Source organism: Rhinolophus hipposideros (genome assembly GCF_964194185.1).
Source record: "Rhinolophus hipposideros genome assembly, chromosome: 12".
Taxonomy (NCBI): domain Eukaryota; kingdom Metazoa; phylum Chordata; class Mammalia; order Chiroptera; family Rhinolophidae; genus Rhinolophus; species Rhinolophus hipposideros.
The window spans coordinates 3,039,727-3,065,952 of NC_138058.1; the positions used below are offsets into that span (position 1 = coordinate 3,039,727).

General features: G+C 50.3%; 1 protein-coding gene across 3 annotated transcripts in view; it reads left to right on the plus strand.

Annotated features, from left to right (window-relative positions):
* The window catches only part of FBLN7 (fibulin 7), a 36,433-nt gene extending 18,060 nt beyond the window's left edge, over positions 1–18,373 (plus strand). The window contains exons 2-10 of one of the 3 annotated variants that reach the window (XM_081068355.1): positions 1,260–1,419; positions 4,303–4,473; positions 8,849–8,974; positions 10,829–10,963; positions 11,626–11,763; positions 13,003–13,141; positions 14,422–14,589; positions 17,063–17,124; positions 17,304–18,373. In XM_081068355.1, coding sequence (XP_080924481.1) covers positions 1,260–1,419; positions 4,303–4,473; positions 8,849–8,974; positions 10,829–10,963; positions 11,626–11,763; positions 13,003–13,141; positions 14,422–14,589; positions 17,063–17,124; positions 17,304–17,335 — 1,131 coding nt within the window. In that variant the 3' untranslated portion in view covers positions 17,336–18,373. Of the gene's footprint in view, positions 1–1,259; positions 1,420–4,302; positions 4,474–8,338; positions 8,492–8,848; positions 8,975–10,828; positions 10,964–11,625; positions 11,764–13,002; positions 13,142–14,421; positions 16,784–17,062; positions 17,125–17,303 lie in introns of those variants that run through there. The other 2 variants (XM_081068353.1, XM_081068354.1) reach the window with 2 other exon arrangements.
* Positions 18,374–26,226: the final 7,853 nt, after the last annotated feature.

Consider the following 26,226-nt stretch of genomic DNA (forward strand, 5'->3'; position numbering starts at 1 on the left):
GGGCAGGTAGGGGACTGTAGGAGGCCACTCCCGGGGGCCCAGGCCTCAGTGGGAGGGACCGCATGGGGTGGAGCGGGGAGGAAGAAGGGACAGAAAAAAGCTTCTCTTCCCAGGAGCTGTGTTTGGGGCCAGGCCCAATCAGGCCCTGGTCAGATTCCGGTCAGGGTGAAGGCTAAGGAACCCCCACTGGTTGGCGAGTTCCAGGGGCACCTAGGAATTCAGCTTCATCAAAAGCAGCTATTGAATCAGACCAGTGATTCATCTGTTTGGCGAAGTCTCCAGGGTGCAGCAGGTGGCCAGACGCCTGCCTGGGACAGCGGTGGGGCCTGTTCCTACTGTGTTAGTCAGGCTGGAAGCCCCATGACTTTTAGCTGCTCTGCTGCCCTTTTAGAAAAAGATTAAATGATAAAACTGATACTTGTTATAGAAAAAAATTAAGCATAAAAAGTAAAATGAAGAACAATCCATAAGCCTGTCCCAAGAGATAACTGTCATTATCTTTTGGACATTCTCCTTCATCCACAGCAGGTGACAGGGTCAGGCGCAGCCTGCTGAGGTAACACACAGGCCCCAATGACCCCCAGACTGAGGCCCTGCCTGGCTCCCCTTCCTCTTCGTCATGTCCTGCGTTTTACAGGCAATGGAGACTGGAATCCTTAGATTCTCGTCACGAAGCACGGTGTCGCTTTAAGTTAGTCTTTATTGGAACAAGAACCAGCCCATTTTGAAACCATCACCAGAACTGTGTGTTGACTACTACTGAATGCCTCCTGAAAGCTGAGCTTTTTTCTTAGTTGCCCAGTTACATTTTTAAAAGCATGGGAACCATGGGGCATTCCTGTGTTGCCTGTTTTGTAGGTTTTGTCACTCATGTCCTTTTAAAAACTTCCAAGGAAGAAAGAAAGGAGAGTTCACCAGGACCCACATTCACAGCATTATTCAGGGAGGACTTAGGGAGCATGTAGGAGTAACAGACCATTGATCACAGGCCCTTGGGGACACATCATTGCTCACCCCACCCAATCATTTAGAATCATCCATTTTGCTCTGTACTCTGAACATGGGGGTTTTGCTTCCATGGAGGGGGAACTGGGGCTACGAGTTAGGTGGTTGAGGCCATCGACCCCCCCTTGACAGCTGGCAGGAGCTCTGGGCAGCGGCCCATCCCCGAGGCCACGTTCACGCTGCCTGTTGGGCCCCGGGGTCTGGGCAGCTTCTGAACACCCAGAGTGAGCGTGTGGTGATGTTTCTCTCCCCAGAACTGTGTGAACAAGCAGCAGCTCCTCACGGCCATCCGCCAGCTGCAGCAGCTGCTCAAGACCCAGGAGACGCGCTTCGCCGAGGGCGTCCGCAGCGTGAGGAGCCGGCTGGCCGCGCTGCAGGGCTCCGTGAGCAGAGTGGGCCCAGACGCACCCCCAGGTAGGTCCCACGCCCGCACCACTGGGCACAGGACACTCAGGCCCTTCGCCTGTGGTCCCTCCGCCCTTGGTCCCCCACTTCCTCCGAGACTTTGCCGCCGACGCTTCACAGTCTCATGTCTGCATGCTGTCATCACAGAGTCGTCGAGAGACACCCCTTTCAGAGCAGGACCTGCTTCTCTCTGCCCTGTTCCGACCCAGCTAGATGCCAAGGCTCCAGTTTGGGTTTTTGAAAAATGTAATAGACTACTCTTTAGAGCAGTGTTACGTTCACAGCAACATTGCATGGAAAGCATGGAGAGCTCCCACATACATGCCCTCCCCGGACACACACAACGGCCCCGCCATTGCACCCACACCAGTGTGGCTCCCGGTGCATGAACAACACTGGCTGCAGTGAGCTCTAGGCCCTAAGCAGCAGTCCCCATTAGAGCCAGTGGGGCGGGAGGGGCTGCTGAGTGTAGGTCCGTCTGTCTCGTGACATTACAGGGGGTGTGCTCTGACAGACAGTCAGGTATCCTCCCGCTTGTCCCAGTCATGGCTTTCACTCTGCCAAGGGCCAGATGTGGGCGGCAGGATTTCCTCTGGCCTCTGCTAGGGTGATGGGGGCAGGGGCGGTCTTCGTGCTTTAAGGCCAAAGCCTATGGAGTATATGACATCGTTTACCCATGGAAGACTCATTATGGAGGGTCTTCTTGGTGGTGAGACAAGAAGTTCCTAGGGAAAGCTTTTAGCTCTAAAGCTCCCACCTTTTTAGAGGTGATCGTGTCAAACCCAGAGTCTCAACAGCAACGGTTGACTTCTGATTTCTTGGCGCCTCAGGGCAGAGCTGGACCTCCAGCCAGACCTCCAATACTTTCCCAGGCACCATGGAGCCCAGTCCTGCAGGCTGTCACAGCTGGACCCCCAAGAAGCAGGCAGGATGTCCACCCTGTGGCCACAGATGGGGAAACTGAGGCTAAGAGAAGTGACTTAGCAGTAGCAGGTCCCAGATCTAGGGATTTTTTTCGTGCTGGAGGCCCAACCCCTAGGCCCTCTTTGTGTTTATGGGGTCAGAGCAGCTTGTAGACCCTGGGTTCTTATAAGAAGAACCGACCAGAGGTCATTTATAGAACTGGCTGCCCGTGTCAGAGGCTCTGTCTGCTAGTGCCGACAGACAGAAGAACTGTTAAATCATAAATCTCCTTAGCCCCAGATTCAGGGGCTTTCTTCCTTGAACCATGTAGAATGTTTTTAATTGGCCAATTCTCCTTGTAAACAACTGCCACCTTGCATTCTTTCTCTCGGTGTGTTGGACACAGCCACAAGCAGCTGCCAGGATCCCCGCTGCTGGGGTCTGGACCTGGACCCTCACCCCAGACCAAGCTGCAGGTTGTGGGAAAATTGTCTTTTGCTGTTTTTGTTTTAAAGGGCATTTGCTGGGCATCGGGAAGAATACTTTCTTATCCCACAGAAGCCTCAGCCCTCCTCTTTCTGTCTTAAGTAGCTCCCTCTGTTTCCCAGCCTTCCTTTCCTGAGACCGTCACAACAGATCAGCATTGGGGCTTGTCCAGGCAGCCTCTTTCCACTCATGAACCCACGTCGCCAGGGTTGCGGCCCTGCTGACGTCATTCCTTATGCATTAACCTCGTTGTGGAAGGTGCTCATTGGGAGGTGCTCGTGGTGATGGACCAGCTCCGGAGTGTGCTGTCCATGGGGTACAGCGTCCATGGGACACCCTGTCCATCAGGCACTCGTCCACGGGGCACACCATCCACAAGACAGAGGTCTTTGGCTCCCATTTGGGAAATGAGTGCAAACTGATTTTTAATTGATCTGTGTCCATTCATTAATTCCTCTAACATTTATTGAGCACCCACTGTGTGCAGGTATGATTTACCTGTGAGTTTCCCCATCTGGTTTTTTGAGGGTTTTTAGATTTCTCACCCAGGAGACCCCACTGCTTTCCCCCTTGACATTCCTCAGACCTGCCAGGCGTGCTGGCACTGGCTCGTCCCCTCTGTCCTCCCCAGCTCTGCGTGGTTATGCCTCCATCGTCTTCAAGTGTTGGCCCCAGTGAGAGCTCCCCTGACCTACGCATGCACGGCTGCACCCTCGCTGTGCCCCCAGCACTACCCCCACTCTACTTGCTATGGACACTCTCACCTCTTATCTCACTCTGCCACCTGCTCATGGGTCTCGGTCATCGACTGACTGCCCTGCCAGAAGACCCTGAGAGCTGGGTCACTAGTGCAGTGCCTGGCACACAGTAAGAACACAATCGATGGTTTGCCATTCATTCATGTGCTCGAGGTTTACTGACTGGGTGCTCACTGGGGCCAGTGCTGGCTGGGCTAGGCGTGCAGCAGGGACCAGTTTGTGGAAACAAACAAGATGCCCCCAGTGGTCACCACTCTAGGACGGAAGGAAAAGGACTCACAGTTGCCCCCAGGAAGTTTCAGTGAATCCTGGTGGTAGAGAACTCTCTGGGAGGGTGCGGTGTTCCTGTGGAGACACAGGTCAAGGAGGAGGAGTCAGAGCTGGGGCACTCTGTGGAGAGAACATTCCAGCAGAGGGAGGAGCAGATGCCAGGCCTGGAGGTGGGGCTGAGCCCCACGCGGAGCTCCTGGGTACAGAGGGGTGGGTGGTCAGTGCAGCTGTGGGAGTCCCCCCCCCAACCTTCCCCTGCAGTGGCTTCGCACAGCACTCAGCCTCTTGTCATTCATTGAGCAGGCAGCTGTCACCCGTGGCCAAGCATGCTATGGGGACACAGTGAGACCCAGCGTTTAAAATGGTGCAGCCGGTGCACAGCCTGGAGGAGGCACTCAGCAGAGGCCTGACGACGGGAGGCCGGGTGATGGACAGTGCTGTCTGAGGGCCGTGGTCGTCTGTTTTCTCCCTGCAGTGACCTGTCCTGCTCTGAAGGCCCCTGTGGACGGCAGGAAGTTCGGAAGCAAGTACTTAGTGGACCATGAAGTCCACTTCACCTGCAACCCCGGCTTCCGGCTGGTTGGGCCCAGCAGCGTGCTGTGTCTCCACAACGGCACGTGGACAGGGGCAGAACCCCACTGCACAGGTTGGTCCCCCCCCCATCCTGACTGGACCTGTCACAGCCCGGCAGGGTACTGCTGGGGGCAAAGGGCCATTCCTTGAGACCCTTTCTGCCTCACTTCTCCACCATTCCCCGACTGCAGACCTGAGGCACAGGTGAAGCAACTTGCCCAAAGCCACACAGCGGAGGACAGGCTGAGCTGACTCACACTCAGATACTCTGACCCCAGAGTCTGGTCCTCAATAGTCACTCTGCTCTTCCCGACGGTGGGGGGAGGGATGTGAGGGAGGCAATGCACGGAAATGTGCCCCGTGGCTGCTCCCTTCCAGGGCTGCAGTTTATTTGCAAGGCTGTTGGTGACCTGCGGGTCCAGGACATTCCTCAGGTGTCCCTCGTGTCTGTTTTGGGACTTGGTGTGGACAGACCCCAGGAGAGAACACTGGGTGAGATGAGGCACGAGCTTGTCTTCTGTCTGTGCTGGGCTTGAAAACACTACTTTTTCGCTGCTGAGGAAAAGCAGACTTGGCACACGTCACGTGTCGGCTTTTTAAAACATAGCATCACAGCTTCAGACACGCCAGTCATTTTCAGGACAGGGCTCATGGGCATCTGCTAGGCACGGGGGCCATGACTTCAGCCCAAGAGTAGAAGGGGAAATGCAGATATTACATAAATAAGTAGGTTGTGAAGAGCGGCAGAGAGAAGACTTTGAATGCATACATAACTTGAAAACATACAGGAACGTCTGTCCAGACGAGCGTGGGTTGACTTAAAAAGCACGGGACAACCAGCCCCTCTCATGGGTCCAGACTTCATTTCCCATTTCCCGGGAACAACACAGTTTGAAGGGTGGTTACAGGTGCCAGGTCTCAGACCAGCTGGGAACAGAAGCCATGTGACATGTAGACACACCAGGGGACATACTGGTATCTGTATTCACCCTGAACCCTGGAAGAGCTCCATCATCTCATACGGATACCAGAAAAGAAACAAAGGTTTCTCCTTGTGATGAGAACCCAAAGGACCCTTGTGATGAGAACTGTCTTTACTGCTTCCCCGAACGTCCATGCTGACTGCAGTTGGCTTGCTGTGAGTCACCCCCAGGGCTCACTTGCCTTACAAGTTTGTGCCGTTGACTCCAGAGCCTTGGTCACACTCAGGTGACATTTTTTGTTCATTGGGCAGGACAGCGGTATAGCCTTTTGGCAGGCAGTCCCCGCGGTCGTCCTCTGTCCCATCATGCTGCGTCCTGGTGACATCACCGCGGTCTGCACCAGAGCTCCCTGTGGTCGGTTTCTCCAGAGGAACCCAGGGGCGATGCCCTGAGTTCTCACACTTCACAGAGTGCAGCTTTAGCACTGGGTGTCATTGCGATTGGACATACAAGGTGTGATCACAAAATACAGTGCATGTTTACATTTTAAAAATGTATTACAGTAAAAGACACATTGCCATTAATCCCCTCAGAATATTCCCCCTCACTTCCAACACGTTTTTTCCACTTCCTGAAGCAGTTCTGGAAGTCCTCTTTCCTGAGTGTCTTTAGTTGCGCTGTCGTGGCTGCCTCAATGTCCTGAAATGATTAAAAACGTTTACCTTTCATGGTCATTTTGACTTTAGGGAAGAGCCAGAAGTCACACGGTGCCAGATCTGGTGAATAAGGTGGATGAGGACACACTGTAATATTTTTATTTGACAGAAATTGCCATATCAGAAGCGATGTGTGACATAGGGCGTCGTCATGATGGAGGATGAAGAAAAGACACTCATGAAAGAGGACTTCCAGAACTGCCTCAGAAAGTGGCAAAAACAATGGGATAAGTGTGTTCAAAGCAAGGAGGAGTATTTTGAGGGGGATTAATAGCAATATGTCTTTTAACGGAAAAATTTTCTTTTAAATTTAAACATTCACCATATTTTTTGATCACACCTCTGAAAATTCCTCTCTCACATTTCTTTCCTTGAGTGTCTTAAATGCATTCTCCCACGTCTTCCATTTTAATAAGTGCTCTTGCTGCCACCAGGAGTATCTTGGTTGTTTGTCTGGATGATGCCCAAAGGATTTCTTTTCCTTTAAAATCTAATCGTTTGGTTAGGCTCTGTGTCAGCACCGGCCTCCTGGGGCTCGTCTTAGGGGTGGGCTCGTTTGTTTAATAGGAAGCTTCCATATCTGGAGCAGTCTGGCCCCTAGGAACTCTCAGAACATTCCAGGACAAGCCCCGATATTAGAGATACTACAGGACGAGAATCCATATTGAGCCCCAAAAGGAAAATTGGTAGAAATGGCAGAGAAATGGGGGCACTAGAAGGGAGCTGAGCTGAGCCACATTGAAAACAACAGAACTGGGAGACTGGGGGCCTGGTGTTAGAAAAGTTGTGTGGAAAAGCCACGTCCCCTGGGTATGAGTAACAGAGAGCCCTGGACTCTGTACTATTGTAAAAAACAATAATAAACAGAATAAACAATATACAATAAATATATATATTTATTTATGAATATTATATAAATATTATATAAATATTTATATAAATATTAATAAATAAACAATAAACAAAAAACAGAATAAAGTCTACACATGATGAAGAAATGCCAGCAAGACCTGCTCATCAAACACATGGAAGCTAGAAATATTTCCAAGCCAGTTCAAAGAAATATTTAAAATGGGAAAGCTATGAAGGATAGCATAAATTAAACTTAGAAAACCTCAGAAACAAGGTGGTTGGAGAAATGGAAGTGTGAAATGAGATGACAGGACACAAGAAAGAATTGGAAAGAAAAGGACAAGGAATAAGAACACGCATGTGAAACGCTGAGTTCGGCTGGAGGGGACAGTAAGGCCACCGTGCTTCCTTCCGGCTTGCCAGCCCCCCCACAGCCTCTCCAGGGCGCTCTTTACAGCTCTAAAATCACCATGCACTTAATTAACTAAGTGCCACTGCTCCGGACAGACACGATGTGATGAAAAGTATACTTCCATCAGGACACAGAGGGGTGCCAGCACAGGGCACCTGGCCACCGCATGCCTCCGAATGCCCATAAAGATAAGGAAGAAAGCGTCTGTGTGGAGCCTGTAAAGAAATGAAAACCCTGGGCCACAAGATCCAGGTGGCAGAGGGCGCCAGGGGCCTGGGGCACAACCTGCAGCCGCCCCCACCCACCGTCCAGGTGCGGGAGGCCCAGTGCCTTCAGCTGGGGGCCTACGGGGGCCAGACTGAAAGATACCAGTGTCCTCATCGGGCTCTGTGCCCACCTCACGGCCCTGCGGTCAGCCCGTGAGGAATGATGGGGCTGGACTGCAGGCGCAAACGGGAACTCCAAGCCCTGTGGCTCTGTGTGCCCTGGTTCCAGACACATTCCTGGAAGCCATTGGGCTGAAAACAGAGTGAATGGAGGGTGCAGCCAGGCTGAGGTTACTGGCAAGTTAACAGGCTCCTCCCAGGGCAGGCAGCATCTGCGTGGTCTGGTCCTCCCACAAGGAATGCAGACCGCAGTCTAACATGACACTTCAGTCACGAGGAGGATGAAGGGAAGGGGTCCCTGCCAACCTGCCCACGCGAGGCTGCTGTTCTCATGAGGATCAGGGACCTCTTCTTCCTGTCAGTGGGCACAGCAGGAAAGGACACGGTCCCGACTCGACTCGTTCCCAGGAGGCTGTGGTCAGCTAGGTGAACCCCAGACCTGCTCCCCGGGGCCTGAGCTCTGCCACTGGAACTGGGCTTGCAGAATTCACGCAGATGGGTGGGGGGTTCAGTATCATCTTTTCCTAATTAGGAAACTTACAAATGTTCATTGTGGGAAAATGGAAGAGGACAGAAAAGCATAAATAAGCAAAGAAAAAGTACCACATAGAAAAACCTACTGAACTTGTAAATATGTATCTCTCTATAGCCTTTCCACAGGACTGTTGTTTGCATGGAAGGGACAGTCCCCTTTTCCAACCTCGAGGACAGAGCCATGGTCAGGACTCGCTGGTTTCACAGGACCTGGCAGCACAGGAGGGGTTCTGGGCTGGACGGAAAGGAAATGCATTTCCCCATCTCTGCAAGTCCTCATGGCCACTCTCCCTCCCTCTTACTAAACCCCTGAACAGAGCCCTTCAAAGGGGTTCCCCCTGGGTGCTGGCAGAGAGGGGTGGAGTTGGGGGGCAATTCTGCCTGGGTGCTGGCACACAAGGTAGGTGCTGAGTGACTCCAGCTGGCAGAGCTCCAGGTGGGCCGTGCACCTGGCCTGCTAAATGGAGGGTGGCTGCCCAGCCCGTGCGGTGGGGGCAGTGGGAAGGGCAGGTGGTGGGGGAGCTGGAGTCAGACTGTGATGAACAAAGTGCACCCACTTTTGTGTTTTGTTTGTGTTCAAATCAGAACTCACACACTTGTGTCTGAAAAGCATTTATTTTCCTAGACATCAGCGAGTGCTCCAGCCAGCTCTGTCAGAATGGTGGGACATGTGTAGAAGGAGTCAACCAGTACAAATGCATTTGTCCCCCAGGAAGGACTGGGAGCCGCTGTCAGCAGCAGGCCCAGACTGGTATGTAGCTGCGTGGGGCTGGGCAAAGACGTCCCACTGCTGAGCGAGGGGGACCCTGGTCATGGACCACCAGAGAGTGGGCTCTTCCTCTCTGTGTCACACCCATCGATCCCTCTGGTTCCCTGAGGTGGTTACTGGGGAGGGAGTTTAGCTCTTTTGTATAACCAGGGTTTTGACCCTTCTCATGGAAGAAAGTTCACGTGGAAGGACTGACTGGCAACTTGAAAAGTCCCAGGACTGGGGGATGGCCCTGGGACCTTCCCTGGCTGCCACCTTCCCAAAGTCATTTCCATTGCAGGTCAGCAGGGCACCTCCTGCAAATGCTCCAGCCACACCCTACACATCCACACTTATTGATAGAGGCCAAGTGTCTTTAATGCTGGGTGACCAGCCACCTGACAGAGGGTGAGGTCATCCACATTGAGTCCCACCATAGCTGCAGCCAGAAGGTCTGGAAGGCACATGGTGACGGTTGGGCAGATGGCCAGAAAATCCAATGGGAAATGTAGGGCATGGCTGGGGATTCCCACACCGTGAGGCAACCCGAATGTCTTCTACAAAAGACGTCCCATGGCTTTGCCAGAAAAGCCTGGAGTGTCCTGTGTGATCTTGGCGTGCCGTCTGCGTGGGCAGGAGAAACGGGTGATAAGCATAGGAGCTTTCCCAGTGCTGACATCCTTGCACTGGACTCAGCCCAAGGTCCCTTCTAAGCGTTGCCCCCAGAGATTTGCTGCTTTATGTGCCTTAATTCCGTTCAGCCGAGTCAGCCTTCTGGGAGCTTCCTCACGATCAGGCTGCCCTCCCAGGAGCCCAGAGGCCCCTCCAGCTCCTGTCCCGGGGCTACTCTCTGTGTAGAGGCCAAAGGCAGGCTCTTCTTGGCAGCCCCACTGCCTCTCCTACTCATAAACAGGGCGGGGAAAAGAAATAGGCCGCCTTTCATCCCAAGTGTGCTGCCTGGACACTGATGGCTGCTGCTGTCAGGACCTCCAGGCCGGGCATTTGATGTCTGAACTTTCCCAGACATGGGAAGCTGGCTCCTGCCTGCACAGTGTCCACGGCTGCCCAGCAGACGCTCACATCCTGTGCACCTGCTCCCTCTGCCTGGAGCCTTCCCAGCTCTGCCTGGGTCTTTCCAGCTCCAGCCAGGAGCCCGTCTCCCACTCCTTTTCTTTTTATCTATTCACCTTTTTTGGTCCATTGTGGTGAAATGTACGTAACCAAAAACGTACTGTACCACTGTAAGCGTTCAGTGGCATTAAGTACATTCACCTTATTGGGCCCCCACCTCCAGAACTTTTTTCATCCTGCAAACTGCAACTGTGCAGGTGAGCAAGAGCGCCCCACTCTCCCCTCCCGGTGACAACCCCCTACCTCTGTGTCTGAACAGTGTCCTCTAAGGACCTCATATAAACGGAGTGTGTCTTCTGTGTGTCCACAACCTCCCCCAAACCTATGAGAGCTCTACACCCTTTGAAAACGTTCAAAAACTGATTCTTTCTGGTTAGAAATTGATTTCTGTTCTTGCTTAAAAAACAAACAGAAAGCTGAGACACTTTAGAAAAGCACAAAGAATACAGCAAAGACCTCCCCCCTCCCAAAGCGGTGTTTTGAACCGCAGTGACGCTGGGTGTGTATGAAGCCTTGCTGAGCGGGTCGCAGGTTTCGCGTCCCTGCGGCCGTTCGTGCAGCGCGTGTCCGCAGCTTCCCGCAGCGCTATGCTCCGCGCGCCGGGTCCCCGCGCCCTTGGCGGGGTTTTGCTCAGTCACCGTCCCTCCTTCCCCGCCTGCAGAGTGAGTTCTGTCCGGCTGGCGGGGGTGGGGACAGGGCCGGTACTAACTCGTCTGGTCCCCGCAGCCACCCCGGAGCGCGTGGTGGGCGACCCCGCCTTCAGCCGCGCGCCCCGCTGCGCGCAGGTGGAGAGGACTCGGCAGTGCAGCTGCGAGGCCGGCTTCCAGCTGAGCGGTGCGGCTGGCGACAGCGTCTGTCAGGGTAGGTGGGCCGCCCACGGGGAGGGGGCACAGGGGCGGGGAGGTGGGGAGAAAGGCTCCCGCAGCCTAGAGGGCACACCATGGGGAACACTGAGGGAAGGGGCTTTCACCCACCAGGGGAGGGGGCGGCATGGGGGAGGGACACAGCAGGAGAAGGGGTTCCCACAGCCGCCCTCCCACCTGCCTGAGCACCCAGCCAGCACCCGGGGCACAGCAGGGGGTGCAGGCTCGTGCTAACCTGGTGGCTAAAACAGAGCTAACATGCAGACATGGGCCAGCCTCATGAGAAGGCAGCCAGGGTGGCCCAGGAGTCAGAAGCTGGTGGGCCTCCACCCGAGCCCTGCACACTGGTCTGGAAGACCCTTGAGCCCCGTGTCCCTCCACCCGGGCTGTAATCACAGGGTGGGGAGTGAGGATGGGGGCCTCTGCTGGTACACAGGTGGAGGTGGGCAGGCACCTGGGGCTCAACCCTGTCCCCTCCCAGCTTAGCTTAGTGGGTAGACAGGGCCACTTGTGCTAACCCTCCTGGTCACCAAAGCTCCTTCTGAAAACAACTCAGACTGGTGGTTCAAATCCAAGAAATGGTCAGGTGGTGCCATGCTCTGCTGGGGACAGGGCTCACCGCATGGGTCCCAGAGTCATGCCGGGCACTTCTGTCCCCAGATGTGAACGAGTGTGAACTCTATGGGCAAGAGGCACGCCCCCGGCTCTGCATGCACGCCTGTGTGAACACACCAGGTTCCTACCGCTGTGCTTGCCCCAGCGGGTACCGGACCCTGCAGGATGGGAAGAGCTGCGAGGGTGAGTGAGCCTGCTGCAGAGGCGGGTGCTCCGGGCTGGAGGGCAGCTCTCCACACCTGCTCACTTGCTGCTCTTGTGACATGCCAGGACCTCAGAATGGGAGTGTGGTGGATTTTAGGGGAGCCAAAGTCTCAGATATGTTCAATCTTTTAAAACCTACCAACAAAAGAACCTCTCAAATCAGGCTACATCGTCACCCACATAAATAGGAATGCAAGTTGCGTAACAATCCTGGCAGTCCCTCCCAACCTTACGTGAGTCACTGTTTTCAAGCCCAGGTCATGTCCTCCCACTCAGCAAAGCCACCAAACACAGGGCTGGACCCAAAGGCAGAGCAGCCTGGGGGTGCCTATGTCCTGCAGTCTCTTCATGAGACGTGAGGTACTGGCACAGCACAGGCCTGCATCTACGACTGAAAGGGAAGCACCTTCTAGGCACTTAGATCCTAGTGGGATCGCCCCCAGTCTCAGCCCTGGAGCCTTGATGCTGCAGCGGGTCTCTGAGGGGAAGCTGTGTCTGCTAACACAGCCTGCCTCATACTAGAGAGAAGGGGCAGACCTGTGTCCCCCAGGTGTACCCATGGAGACAGGACACAGAAAAGAGCCCAGCTAAGTCCCAGACAATGGCTCTGAACTGCTGGGCGAGAAGGAGGAGGAGAGAGAGCAGAGGGAACGTGAGAGGAGGCAGCTCCCCAGGGATATTCTACTGGGGTCCACAGTGTTGGGCAAATCAGGACTGTAGTGTGAGAAAGCATCCAGGTAGCCATTATCTGTCTCCCCATCCATCCATCATCCATCCATCCACCTGCCCCACAAGTGCTCATGAAGGCCACTCGGGATTGTGTGGGGTTGGGAAGAAATACAAGGAAGTCACGTGAAGAGAGCAGAGAACTCATACAAAGGACAGTGGGCCCGTCTGGTCTGCGCTGGGCATGGGATGAGACTGTAAAAGAAGCTTTGGCTGATACGATCATAAAGGGAGCGTTAATAGCCTTGGAGGGGAGCCTGCAGGACCCCTCCGCTGAGGAGGCAGGTCTGAGGGAAGCGCTGCCCAGGTAAGCTGTGTAGCGGGAGGGGCGTCCCCTGGGGGTGCAGCGGCACTTCTGAGGACCAGGCTTCCTGCCCTGAGAAAGAGAGTGGGTGGGACACTCGTCACGTGTGGACCATCCCTTTCCAGGGGCCCTGTGAGCGATGGAGGGGACGTCGGGGCCCTTTTCCTGCACGAGTGACTGTATTTCAGATGTCGACGAGTGTGTGAGCCCGCAGAACCTGTGTCCCCGGGGGACCACGTGTGTCAACACCGGGGGAAGCTTCCAGTGCGTCAGCCCTGCGTGCCCGGAGGCCAGCGGCAACGTGAGCTACGTGAAGACGTCCCCCTTGTGAGTATCCCAGGGTGCTTGGAGAAGGTCCAGCGTGTCCCAGGGAAGACGAGAGGCTGGGTCTGGGGTCTGGCTCCTCGGAGCTCCCTTTAGTGGAGACGGGAGCCCTGCGCAGTCAGACGTCATTTCCCAGCTGCCTGCTGACACGGAGGATGATGAGACTGTGGCCACCCCCGTGTGGCACTTTGGGGAAGGAAGACCTGGGGTGACGTGCCCGGGGCAAGGGTATATCCCACCTATTTGGGAGCGGATCGCCTCTTGGCGCCCACACAGCGCATCACACACCTTGCTAGCAGGCTGGCCCCCTGGCTCTTCTGCTGCCGCCAGAAAGTTTGGCCTCTAGGAACCTCAGCCCTTAATGGAGCTTTCTCTTTTCAGAAGGTGGGGGCAGGCCTTTTAGGGAGAATAACTACAACGAGGACAAAGTGCGTGCATTTCCTTCTGGAAAAGAGATCACAGCAGTGGTAGCATTGTCTTTAGCATGTGTCTTTACCTCCACGCTGAGGTACCTGAAATGCTTGGGGCTGCAGCAGGTTAGAAGCAGAGAGAAAGGCAGTGGCTGAAGAGCGGCGGCTATTAGTGAGAGTGAAGACCTCAGGACAGTGAGCAAGGGACAGAGGGACCTGCATGTCATAGCCGTGGGGACATCCCTGACTGACCTGCACTAGTTACCATGATGATGTGACTCACCAGATAGCCTTAAGGGCATCTGTGTTGAGGTGGGAAAAATCAGAAGCCCTTGACCCTACCTTGGCCCCAGAGGGTTAAGGCAGACAGGGTTTCCTGCTTCAGGAATGAATAATCCTGGGTGTTGGTGAAGCTCAGCACGTGTTCCAGGAGGTTGTCAGCTACCTGCTGGGATCCCAGTCACCAAGGGAGGTCTGAGCACGCGTACAGGGGTGCCTGGTCGGAATAACCAACATCACCATTGCTGTTTAATCTCCCCTGGCTTTATTTTTCTGTAAAAGCTATAGTAACAGCACACACACATACACGTGCTCACATACATACACACACAGGCACACACACATGCATGCACACACAGGCACACGTGCATAGGTGGGTTAGGGGAGCACCTCTTTCCTGGCAACCCTGATGCCAGCGGCACCCACTTACTTGTAGCTCCCAGCGCCTGTGGCAAGGGACCCGTGGCTGGGAAAGGTCACTCAAGGTCACTTCGGTGGCCTCTGCAAGAGGGCAGGAAGGGGACAAGCCAGGTCAGGACGGCCCCTCCACATCTCCCCAAGGCTAACTGCCTACATCTCACCTCTCTGCTCCAGCCAGTGTGAGCGGAACCCCTGCCCCATGGACAGCAGACCCTGCCGCCTCTTGCCCAAGACCATCTCCTTCCACTACCTGTCTCTGCCCTCCAACCTGACCACGCCCATCGCACTCTTCCGCGTGGCTACAGCCTCAGCGCCTGGCCGACCCGGACCCAACAGCCTGAGGTTCGGCATCGTGGGTGGGAACGGCCGGGGCCACTTTGTAATGCAGCGCGCAGACCGCCAAACGGGGGAGCTGATCCTGGTGCAGACCCTGGAGGGGCCTCAGACGCTGGAGGTGGATGTTGACATGTCGGAATACCTGGGCCGCTCCTTCCAGGCCAACCACTTGTCCAAGGTCACCATCTTTGTGTCCCCGTACGACTTCTAAGGATGCAGGGGGCACAGGATGTGCAGACCTGGGCTCAGGTCTCTTCCCGGAAGGCTCAGCGGTGGGCATTCACTGCAACAGCCATGTGCCCTCCTCGACCCTGCCCAGGTGTCTTGGGCAGTGCTGCACCTGGGCCCAGGGACCCGCACAGAAGGGCAGCCACCAAACCCAAAGCTGCTATCACTTTGGTTTCCTGCTTTAGGGCCCTTCCCTTAGATTACGCACTAACTTTCTGAAATCTTTTACAGGGGAATGGGCAGCTTTAGAAAATAAGGTGTGAATGGCGTATGAGTGTGTGTCTGAGGTCGTTGTCAGCCTCCTGATTGTCTGGGTCATGCTGAGGGTCCAGTCATGCCCTGTACGCGTGGCGTGGGGGTTGGCCCTCAGCCACGACCCCGCATTCTGTTCCTGTCTGCATCCCCTCTGTGACATGCTGCCAGTCTTCTCACCAGAGAGCCATGCGGGACCTGGGACCCCCGCGTAGATTCTTCTAGTCCAAGAGACCAACATTAAAGCATAGATTCCGCCTGAATTGCTTCCTTTTGAGAAATCACAGCTCAAAAAACACAACCTGGGATTCTAACTGAAGAAATAAAGTTTATTGCTCCTCGCTGCCCACCTGGCATGTCCCTGAACATGAGCTGGCCACATTCATTTTAGGAGGGAACACCTGGGCCTCTTCCTGTCCAGACTGGACCTGCTGGGATACGTGACTAAGAAAGAAAACACGGGTAACTGGGATCACTCCCCCACTGGGACTCTGGTCTGGCCCGTAAGGCAACATCTGGCCGCAGGGAGTTAATGAAGACACTTGAACTGTCACTGATTCCGGGGAGTCTACTTCTGATGGAAGAGGGGGGGCAATGCTCTCCAGGGACTGGCTGGGCTGGCATGGAGGGGTCTGGGCTGGAAGACACTGTCCAGATTAAAACTCAGAAGCTGGTGAGCTGTGAGGAGGTCTTAGTGTCCAAATACACGTCAGTCTAGGAGAGGCTTCGTTGCAGATGTCATTCAGACATCTTTGTTTGCCTTGGTACGAAGTGGGCAGAGGAGGTGTGTTGCTAGGTGAGTGGGCTGGCCCACATCAAGATGTTTCGGGGACACTGTCCTCGTCTTATTTTGTCAGATGAAAAGAACGAGATGCAGTCAAGAGTTGCCTTTGACACTTTTCTCCTCCTCCCATGGGCTCAGCTGCCATGTCTCCAGCAACAGGATGAGGGCCTGCAAATCTGCTTTACTGGTTTGATACAGGACTCTATTAAAACTGTGTTTCCAAATGGTGCTGTGACGAGCCACCCAGTCCCCTGTGCAGAACTCTCCAGTAGGAGAGTGCAGGGGCCTGTCTGTGTTCCTGAAATTAAGATGTCACAGCAGGTGCTTGTTCCTCCTTCTTGCTGGGAACAGGGGTGGCGCCTGGGGACAGGGGTGGCGCCTGGGGACAAGCCTCTCACCTCCAGCAGGTGAGGAGGGCAGAGGTGTGCAGAGTCGGTGCCCCGCCTCGCTTGGTGTGTGACGTGGACGCTGCACAGGCCCCATCTAAAGCAGTGGCTTGCTCACCCAGACCTGCCATCTCAGCACCACGCAGGAATGCTGGGGTGCTCGGGCCCCTCCTGGGGATTGCGCCTGTGGAAGCCACCAGCTCCAATGTGTGCCAGGTCAGAGTAGCCGGTAGTTCCAGGTATTAATGTACACCCCTCTCCAGGAGACACGGTTTCACAGAATTTGGCAGGGGCTTTTAAAGCGTTTTTATCCTGCATGTAGCAGACTCGTACAGATGCAGGGAGACTGGTATAATGAGCCTGTGTTCGATCATGGCCAGTCTTGCTCCACCTCTCGTGTTACCCCACCCAGGACAACCTTGAAGGTCCTGGACATCACATCATTTCATCTGTAAATATTTCAGCCTGTATCTCTAAACCATAAGGACTTTTAAAACCTAAATTCAATACCAAAGGCACCTATAAAAATAACAACAGTTCCTAATCCCTTCAAGCATTCAGTCGTTTTTCACATTTCTGAGTGACTCGTGACTTTCCGCCTGTTGGTTTGAATTAGGCCCAGGCTCTGTGATTTGCCCATACGCCTCTCAAGCCTCCTTTGACCTGCAGCACTGCTCCTCACACTGCAGCCTGAGATGGGAGGGTCTGCTAGGAGACAGACTGCTGGGCCATTTGTCCTGCAAAATTTCTCAGCATTTGGATTTTCCTGGGTGCGCCTCTGTCATGTCTTTTAACATTTCTTCTGTCTTCTCTGTCTCTCATATGCCAGCAATTATATCTGGAGATTCGATCAGGCTCCAGTTAGGTTTATTTCTGCAAGACCTCCTACAGGTACGTACTAGGTCCCCCCGTGGGAGCCCTGGGCTCTCGCCTCTCTTTTTTTTTTTTTTTTTTTTTTTTTACATTAAATAATTGCTTTAATATTTACAATGAATTAATTTTCCAGGACTGCTATAACAAAGTACCATAAACTGGGTGGCTTAGAACAATAGAAATTTGTTGTCTCACAGTGCTGGAAGCGGGAAGTCTGAAATCAAGATGATGGCAGGGCTTTGCTCCCTCTGACTCCTGTAGGGGGAGGATCATTCCTCACTTCTTTCGAGCTTCTGGTGACAGGTCAGCCATCTTTGGCCTTCCTTGGCTTGTAGCTCCATTACTCCAGTCCTCCATCTTCATGTGGTGTTCTCTCTGTGATCGTCTGTCTGTGTCCAAATTTCCCCTTTTCACCCAATAGTATTCCAGTGTGTATATATACCACAACTTCTTTATCCATTCATCTATCGAAGGACATTTTGGTTGTTTCCATGTCTTGGCCACCGTAAACAAAGCTGCAATGAACATTGGAGCACATGTGTCTTTATGGATAAACGTTTTCAGATTCATTGGGTAGAACACGAACGCCATTGCTCATTCACTCCTCTGCAGCAAACTTGTTTCAAAACTGATAGAATAGCTCTCGCAATTCCACCGCTGCCTGTAAATGAGTGATAAGCCCAGAGAATCCATTGAGTTCTTGATCGTCTGAACTCTAATGAACAGTTCTCCAACTGGACATTTTTGCTTCACATTCCCAGTGGTCATTACTGCCCGGAGGCTGTGTCAACTCTGACTGGCTCTTGCCTGCCTTCATGCAGCAGTGGGTGAGCAGGGATCTGCTAAAACAATGAACATAAAGCAGAGGAAACTCTTCCCCAGTCATTCCCTTTCCCTGATCTCTGATCCACCTTCCAACGCTATTCTTATCACTTTTGGTCTTCCCAAGGGCTACTTGCAGTTAGTGGTAAATTACTAAGTTTCTGTGTTCCGTTAGCTTCTTATACCCGCATGTTGTGTCTCCAAGATTGAGGTACAGTGGGGAAGTTGGGGCAGCCAATAATCTATGCTAACTCAATAGCTTGTCTAAACTGTTAAGTCCAGGTAACTATTTTTGTTGTTGTTCATTCTAGGATCTTCATTGTGTAATCTCCTTAAGTTCTGTTTTCTTTTTCTACGTGTAAATTGAGTGTGATAATGTTCTCAATTTTATAGGAATCTTGGGAAAATTAAAATCATAAGATTGAGAATTATAAAATTATTTTACTATACCTAGAAATGGTTCTAATTTTTTTTTTTTATATTAATTAATTTTATTGGGGTGACAATTGTTAGTAAATTTACATAGATTTCAGGTGTACAATTCTGTATTACATCGTCTATAAATCCCATTGTGTGTTCACCACCCAGAGTCAGTTCTCCTTCCATCACCATATATTTGATCCCTTTACCCTCATCACCCACCCCCCTCGCCTCTCTTTTCTGAGCAGCCACTGGTGACTGTGCATATAGCCATGACCCCTTCAGGGGTTGCATGTAGATGTTTCTTCTGTACCTATTAGCTGCCGTTCTCCCTGAAGAGAAACCTCTTCTCATCAACTGTTTCGTTTGCTTGAGGTCTGGTCTGTATAAAAAAGGCCGGGGAAACGCTCGGCTCTTCCCCTTTGTCAGTCTCCAGCGGGAGTCGTTTGGGTCACTGAGTACACGATGAACCCTTGGTTTGGACACACTTGATATGTATATTCCAGACCATTGCAGTTAAGTGTCTCGGCTGTCTTTGGCTCTTGGGAACTGCTTCAAGGTGGCTGAGTACCCTTGACATGACCCTGGGGCCTTGGATAGCTTTGTGATTGTCTTTACATGTCTTTACTATGAGGTATCTCAAGCTCATCTCATATGTTTTATGCCCCAGCCTGTGGTCGCCCATTTTTCCCTGGGATCCTTGGTTCTTGTAATCGGACCTTGGTGCGAGGGGTACCCATCAGTCTTCTTTGCTCGTTGTGTCTTGGTTTTAGTGGGCAGAGCTTGGAAATACGTACTATTAACTTCTGTTTGTTTGTTTCTTTAAAGAAAAAATACTACATGAGTTTGTATTAATCCTTCCAGTTCAGCTCAGGACTGCAGGGTTCAAAGAGAGCTCATTGGTCCTTCAATGCTGTTCTTCCCTCACCTGAAAACCTCCTTCTCAGAATCCCCAGAAAGACAATGCCAACATCATCACAAAACTATCACTCAACACAATTAAAGTTTTTCTTTTGCCGTTCTTTTTGTCTTTAGGGTTTATGCCATTGGGGACATAGTCAAATTTCTGTTTTAAAACAACCTGGGAAGTTCCTCTCTCTGCCCCAAACATGAAGCGGGGTTATGCTTATTCACTTGGTTTTGCTTACACTTTGAGAGACAGCTTTTTTCATTGTAATTTTTTTACAATTAGGTAAATGATTTATACAGTTCTAGTGAAGTCCACAAAGTGGGCTGAATTCAGAGAAGTCTGTATTCTATGCCACTCCACCTACTGCCTTCTTCTGCCATAGATAGTCACCATTTTTATTTTACCCTTCCTTTTAAAAATATACGTAAGCCAATGATAAATGATAGCATACTATTTTACATGTTCCTGATCTTGCTTTCTTCCCCGTCAATATACTGGATGTTGCTCTGTAGAGCCACATGAAACGCTCTCCTCTAAAATGCCCTGTTATGAGGACATACCATTGTTTATCCGACCAGTCACCCTTGATTGACACTGGGTTGTCTCCAGTCCTTTGCTATTAAAATAGTGCAGCAATGTGCATTTGTGTTTTTGTGTTTTTGCCTTTGTTTCTCTGGGGTCAGTTTTTCCTCCATAAAGATCCTACTACTTTCTCTCCCCGACAATGTGTGAGAGTCTTGTGTCTGTATCAAACAAGGCCCAGCGCATCCCAGTCCCTCCCTGGGAAAGGCAGAGAGGCTGAATGGAGGGCTGTTGTGGGCTTGGCCATCAATAGCCACCAGGAAGAGATGAGGTAAGCCAGCTGGATTGCTGGCTCCTGAGCAATGGGAAGGCAGCTAGGATTTTTCGATAACTTTTAAAAATCATCTTATTTTCATGTAACACCCCCAACACTGGCAAACAGAAAAGGAAAATAAATTGAAAACAAAATATCACCACAAAGTCACAGTAAACGATGCATTTATGGGGGTCTGAGCATGTACCTCGGAGAGACACGAAGCCACACTAAATGGTTCACGTTTTACTGGGCTCAGACTACACAGGTGGAAAGGCAGACTTTTGTGACTTTGACCTTGTATGTATGAGATTGTGTCAGTGTTTATAAGCTGCATAAAAGTTCCTGAATGTTCATGTGTTCCAGGCACTGTTTTGTTACTTAGGTCACGGTGGTGACCAGCCTGACAGGGCCCCTGACCTCATGGAGCTTACATTCCCCGCAAGTGAGAACATAATACACACATAAAAAGAAAAGTATGTGATTTCAAGGAGGGATGCGTCTACGAGAATAGAAGCACAAAAGATAGTGGCCATACATGGTGAATGTGTGCAGGCCCACCGGCCGTGTGGCCCAGATGTGACACACTGCCATCGTATGTGGTGACAGCTGGGTCCTGGCTCCCGGCATCTGGAATCGACTCAGCATGTTGAGGGTGCGAATGCCTGGTGGTGTCAAGAGAAACCGGGCTCACGTGCACAAAGGAAAACCACCACCCAGAGCGAGCTGCAGTGCTGGCTTGGAGACAGGAACCAGGAGCCCAGGGGACCTGCAGGGACAACCTGATTGTCTCTCTCTCTCTTTTTAAAAAAGATTTTTGTTAAAATATAGCTGACATACAACATTATATTAGTTTCAAGGGTACACACTAGTTATTCAACATTTATATACCTAGAGAAGTGATCACCATAAGGCCAGCAACCATCTGACACCGTACCACGCTATCACAATATTATTGACTACATTCTCTATGCTGCATATTTCATTAGGTGTACAGCATACCGTATTTCCACAAAAATAAGACCTCGCCAGACAATCAGCTCTAGTACATCTTTTGGAGCAAAAATTAATATAAGACCTGGTCTTATTTTACTATAAGACCGAGTCTTTATAATATAAGACAACGACTTATGTTAATTTTTGCTCCAAAAGATGCATTAGAGCTCATTGTCCGGCTAGGTCTTATTTTCAGGGACATGGTAGTAGTTAGACATTTATATAATTTAAGAAGTGATCCCCCTGACTAGTCCAGAACCCACCTGGCACTATGCATAGTTATTACCGTATTACTGACTGTATTCCCTGTGCTTTGCATCCCCAGGACTATTTTGTAACTTCCAATTTATATTTCTTAATCCCTTCACCTTTTTCACCCTGCCCTGAACCCCCGTCCCATATATCATCCCAATAGATCTAGAACCCATCTGACACTATACAGTTATTACAATATTATTGACTATATTCTGTATGCTACACCCTACATCCCCATGACTACTGCGTAACAACCAACTTGTAATTCTTAATCCCTTCCCCTTTTTCACCCACCCTCAACCCCTCTCCCACCTGGCACCCATCAAAATGTTCTCTGTATCTGTGAATTTGTTTCTGCTTCATTTGTTGATTTTGTTCTTTAGATTCCACTTATAAGTGACATTATATGATATTTGTCTTTTGCTGTCTGATGTACCATATGCTGCACAATACCCTTTAGGACCATCCATGTTATCACAGATGGCAAGATTTTATTCTTTTTTTATGGCTGAGTAATATTCCATTCTATTTTGTTGTGTATAATGTGCCCCCATGTTTTTGATCCAAACTTTCAGGGAAAAATTCTTTCATTTTAATTTTTTAATTCAAATTTTTATTTGTTTACATTTAGGTACTTGTTTTTTGTATTACAAAGGAATTTTAGCATTTATTTTCAACATATTATGGTACAAGAAATTTTATGTAACAAATAATTACAAAACACAAGAACAGATACAAGGTATAAGAAACTTTAGGGGGTGGCCAGTTTGCCCAGTGGTTAGAGTGCAGTGCTCATAACACCAGGGTCGCCGGTTTGATTCCCACATGGGCCAGTGAGCTGTGCCCTCCACAATTAGATTGAAAACAATGACTTGACATGGAGCTTATGGGTCCTGGAGAAACACACTGTTCCCCAATATTCCCCAATAAAAAGAAAGACAGAGAGAGAGAGAGAGAGAGAGAGAGAGAGAGAGAGAGAGAGAGAGAGAAAGAAAGAAATTTTATGTACCTGTAACAAATTTACGATATTTACCCATCGTAGAAGGCCAAGAAGGTCATTGCAAGTTCATTGTAAGTTCAACAAAACTGATTATCATATTCCAAGGTATTATTTGGCATACGGATACTTTTATTGCTTTCTAGAGTTACACTTTTAACTCATAAGCATAAATAAAAGAATTAAAAACATTTATATGGATACAGAATTTGTACTACCCATGTATAATATGCATCCTTATTTTTCTCTCACAAATTTGGGTTAAAAAGTGTGCATTATACACAGCAAAATATGATATGTACCACCTCTTCTTTATCCATTCATCCATTCCAGGAAACCCAGGTTGCCTTCATATCATGGCTATTATAAATAATGATGCAATGAATATATGGATAAACATGTCCCCTTGAAGTAGTGTTTTGGGTTTCTTCAGATAAATATCCAGAAGTGGGTTTACCGGATGCTTCTTTGTCTCTTGTTACAGCCTTTGTTTTAAAGTGTATTTTGTCTAGTATAAGTATTGCTACTTCAGCTTTGTTTTTGTTTTTTTGTTTTTTTCTGTTTCCATTTTCATGAAATACCTTTTTCCATCCCTTAGCTTTCAGTCTGTATGTGTCTTTTTATCTGAAGTGAGTCTCTTGTAGGCTGCATATGTATGGATCTTATTTTCTTATCCACTCAGCAACCCCACGTCTTTTGATTGGAGCATTTAATCCATTTACATTTAAAGTAACAAGCAATTTAAAGAAATTGTTGATAGATTTGTGGATATTGTCATTTTATTATTCATATTTTTTATCTTTGTTTTTCTCGTCTTACAGAAGTCCCTCTAAGATTTCTTGTAATACTGGTTTGGTAGTGATAAACTCCTTTAGCTTTTTCTTGTCTGAGAAACTCTTTATCTGCCCTTTGATTCTAAATGATAGCTTTGCTGGGTAGAGTAATCTTGGTTGTAGGTCCTTGCTTTCCATCACTTTGAATATTTTGTGCCAATCCCTTCTGGCCTGCAAAGTTTTTGTTGAGAAATCAGCTGACAGTCTCATGGGAGCTCCCTTGTAGGTAAATAACTGCTTTTCTCTTGCTGTTTTTAAGATTCTCTCTTTGTCTTTAACCTTTGATACTTTAATTATAATGTGTCTTGGTGTGGGCCTCTTTGGGTTTATCTTTTATGGGACTCTCTGTGCTTCCTGGGCTTGTATGTCTAGTTCCTTCACCAGGTTAGGGAAGTTTTCCATCATTATTTCTTCAAATAGGTTTTAAATTCCTTCCTCTTTCTCTTCTTTTTCTGGCACCCCTATAATGCAAATATTGGCACACTTGATGTTGTCCCAGAGGCCCCTTAAACTCTCCTCACTTTTTGGATTCTTTTTTTTGTTTTGTTTTTTGCTGTTCTGATTGGATGTTTTCTGTTACCTTATCTTCTAAATTGCTGATTTGACCCTCTGCTTCATCTAATCTACTGTTGATTCCTTATAATGTATTCTTTGTTTCAGTTATTGTATTCCTTATTTCTGACTGGTTATGTTTTCTATCTCCATTTTTATGTTTCCTATCTCTTTGTTGAAGTTCCCCCTGAGATCACTGAACATCCTTATAACCAGTGTTTTGAACTCTGCATCTGGTAGTTTGCTTGTCTTCATTTTGTTTGGTTCTTTTTCTGGAGCTCAGTTTTGTTCTTTTATTTGGGACATGTTTCTTTGTCTCCCCATTTTGACTGTCTCCCAGTGTTTGTTTCTATATATTAGGCAGGGCTGCTATGTTTCCGAGTCTTAGTAGAGTGGTCTTATGTAGTCGATATCCTTTGAGGCCCAGTGATGCAATCTCCCTGGTCACTAGAGCCGGGTCTCCAGGTGTGTCCCTTGTGTGGGCTGTGTGTGTCCACCTGTTATAGTTGAGCTTTGGTTGCTATTTACACGTCAGTGGAAGGGATTGACTCTCAGGTTCATTGGTTATGAGGATTGGCTGTGATTACAGTGGAAGAGTTGTTATGCAGGGACTGACACTATAGAGCAGGATTTGCTTTAACAGGACTTGGTGTCTGTCCAGTGTGTCTTTTGTCATCCTTGAGGTGGCCAGGTGATGCTCCAACTCAGTTTGAAGCTGGCCACTGGGCATGCCAACCCCAAGGCCACTTGGGAGGGGTCCTGCTACAGGCCAGTTCAGCTGCAGCCTATGCCCTTCACAGGGCCATCTGGCATGAGCCACAAAGCAATCTACCTATGGCAACTGATTACACTGTTCTTGGAAGTGCCTTGAGAGACCAAGCCGTGCACCACAGCTGGCTGTCACTAGTGCTGGGCTTGGGGCTGCTCAGCCAGAGGTATGGGACATGCTGAAGCCAGATGCTGCTTGTTTGGGATTTGTGAACCTTTGAGCCAAAGCAGGAAGTTTGTATAAAAAGCCACTGAAAGCAGCTTCAGTGTGCCCAAAAGTTGGGTGGGGCTTGGTCTCAGAATCACCAAGGTGGAGCCAATGGTATTAGCCAGTATGATGGAGACTGTGGGGACAAAGCCCCAAAAAACAGTTTCCAGGCTCTCGGCCTCACAATAGAAAGGTGCTGGCTTGGGTAGTAAATGGCCATCAACTGTGATCAGATGGCCAGCAGCTGTGGCTAGTTGGCCGTCAACTGTAACCCGTAAGCCATTGGCCACTAATATAACACTTGTGGCTACGCTAGCAGAAAGAAATGGGGGCTAGCAAGAAGATGGTGGCTGGCTGCTGTTAGGCAGATTATGTAGATCCTGCTTCCTGTGTCTCCAGCCAGCCGCCAGTGAGAATATATTGGTTTGACTCCCCTACCTATGGCTCCGTGGGTGTTCCTTTTTGGCCTTACCATGTCCTGCGTTCTTATGTGGGGAGCAGGAGCAGAGACCCTGCCTGACACCCGGCACGACAGAGACTCAGGTATGACTTTTGCCAGTGTCTGCATGTCGTGAAGGGGGAGTGCTCACCAAAAAAACAATGGCTTCTGCCAGCTCCTCCATCCAGGAGAAAGATACCCCTCCACCCCTCATCCTGAGGCCAGACAACTCAGTTCCTCCCTGTATGTCCCTGCCAACTTTTGAGCTGCTGCCTCAGCGCCAGAAATCAGAGCAAGTCCATCAGTGAGTAAGTTCATGTGGGCCCTTTAAGAGGAACGCTTGGGACTCTAGCCACCCTCTGACTCACTCAGCCACCATTCCCTCTGGTTCTCCCAGAAATTGTAGGGAATTCTCTCCTTGGTACTGGAACCCTGGGCTGGAGAGTTTGGTCTGGGGCTGGGACCCCTCACTCCTTGAGGGGCCGGGGGTGGAGAATCTCACAGCCAGATATCCCTCCTGATTTTTAATGGTCACATGTGGGTGTGAGACCAGCTTGTTCAGTGTCTCTGCCCCTCCTACCAATCTTGAGGTGGCTTTTTCTGTATGTCCTTAGTTGTAGGGCTTCAGTTCAGCTGGACTTCAGGGGATTCTCCATGATGGTTGTTCTGTAGTTTAGTTGTAGTTCTGTTGTGGTTGTGATAGAAGGTGAACACAGCATTTCCCTACACCGCCATGGACTGGTGTCCCACAGCCTAATTTTCTATTCTGGCTATTAGTGCTGTTAGGAAACTCAGCCGCTGAGAACAATTATTTTATCATGTTCGTGCTGCTTGGGATCAGGAACTCAGGTGGAGCACAGGGCATGGTTCCCATTTGCTTCACAACATCTGCAGCCTGTTGGCCGGGAGCGGGGTTACTGGAAGGGTCATCACTCACACGTGTGTCTGGCCTGGATGCGCAGCATGATGAGCAGACAGCGTCCTTGGTGCTTCAGGTGGCTCAGCTTCTCCAGAGCATGGTGGCTCAGGGCTGCTACTGCGTTTCCCTGAATAGAAGACCTAGCAGGACAATCAGCTCTAATGCA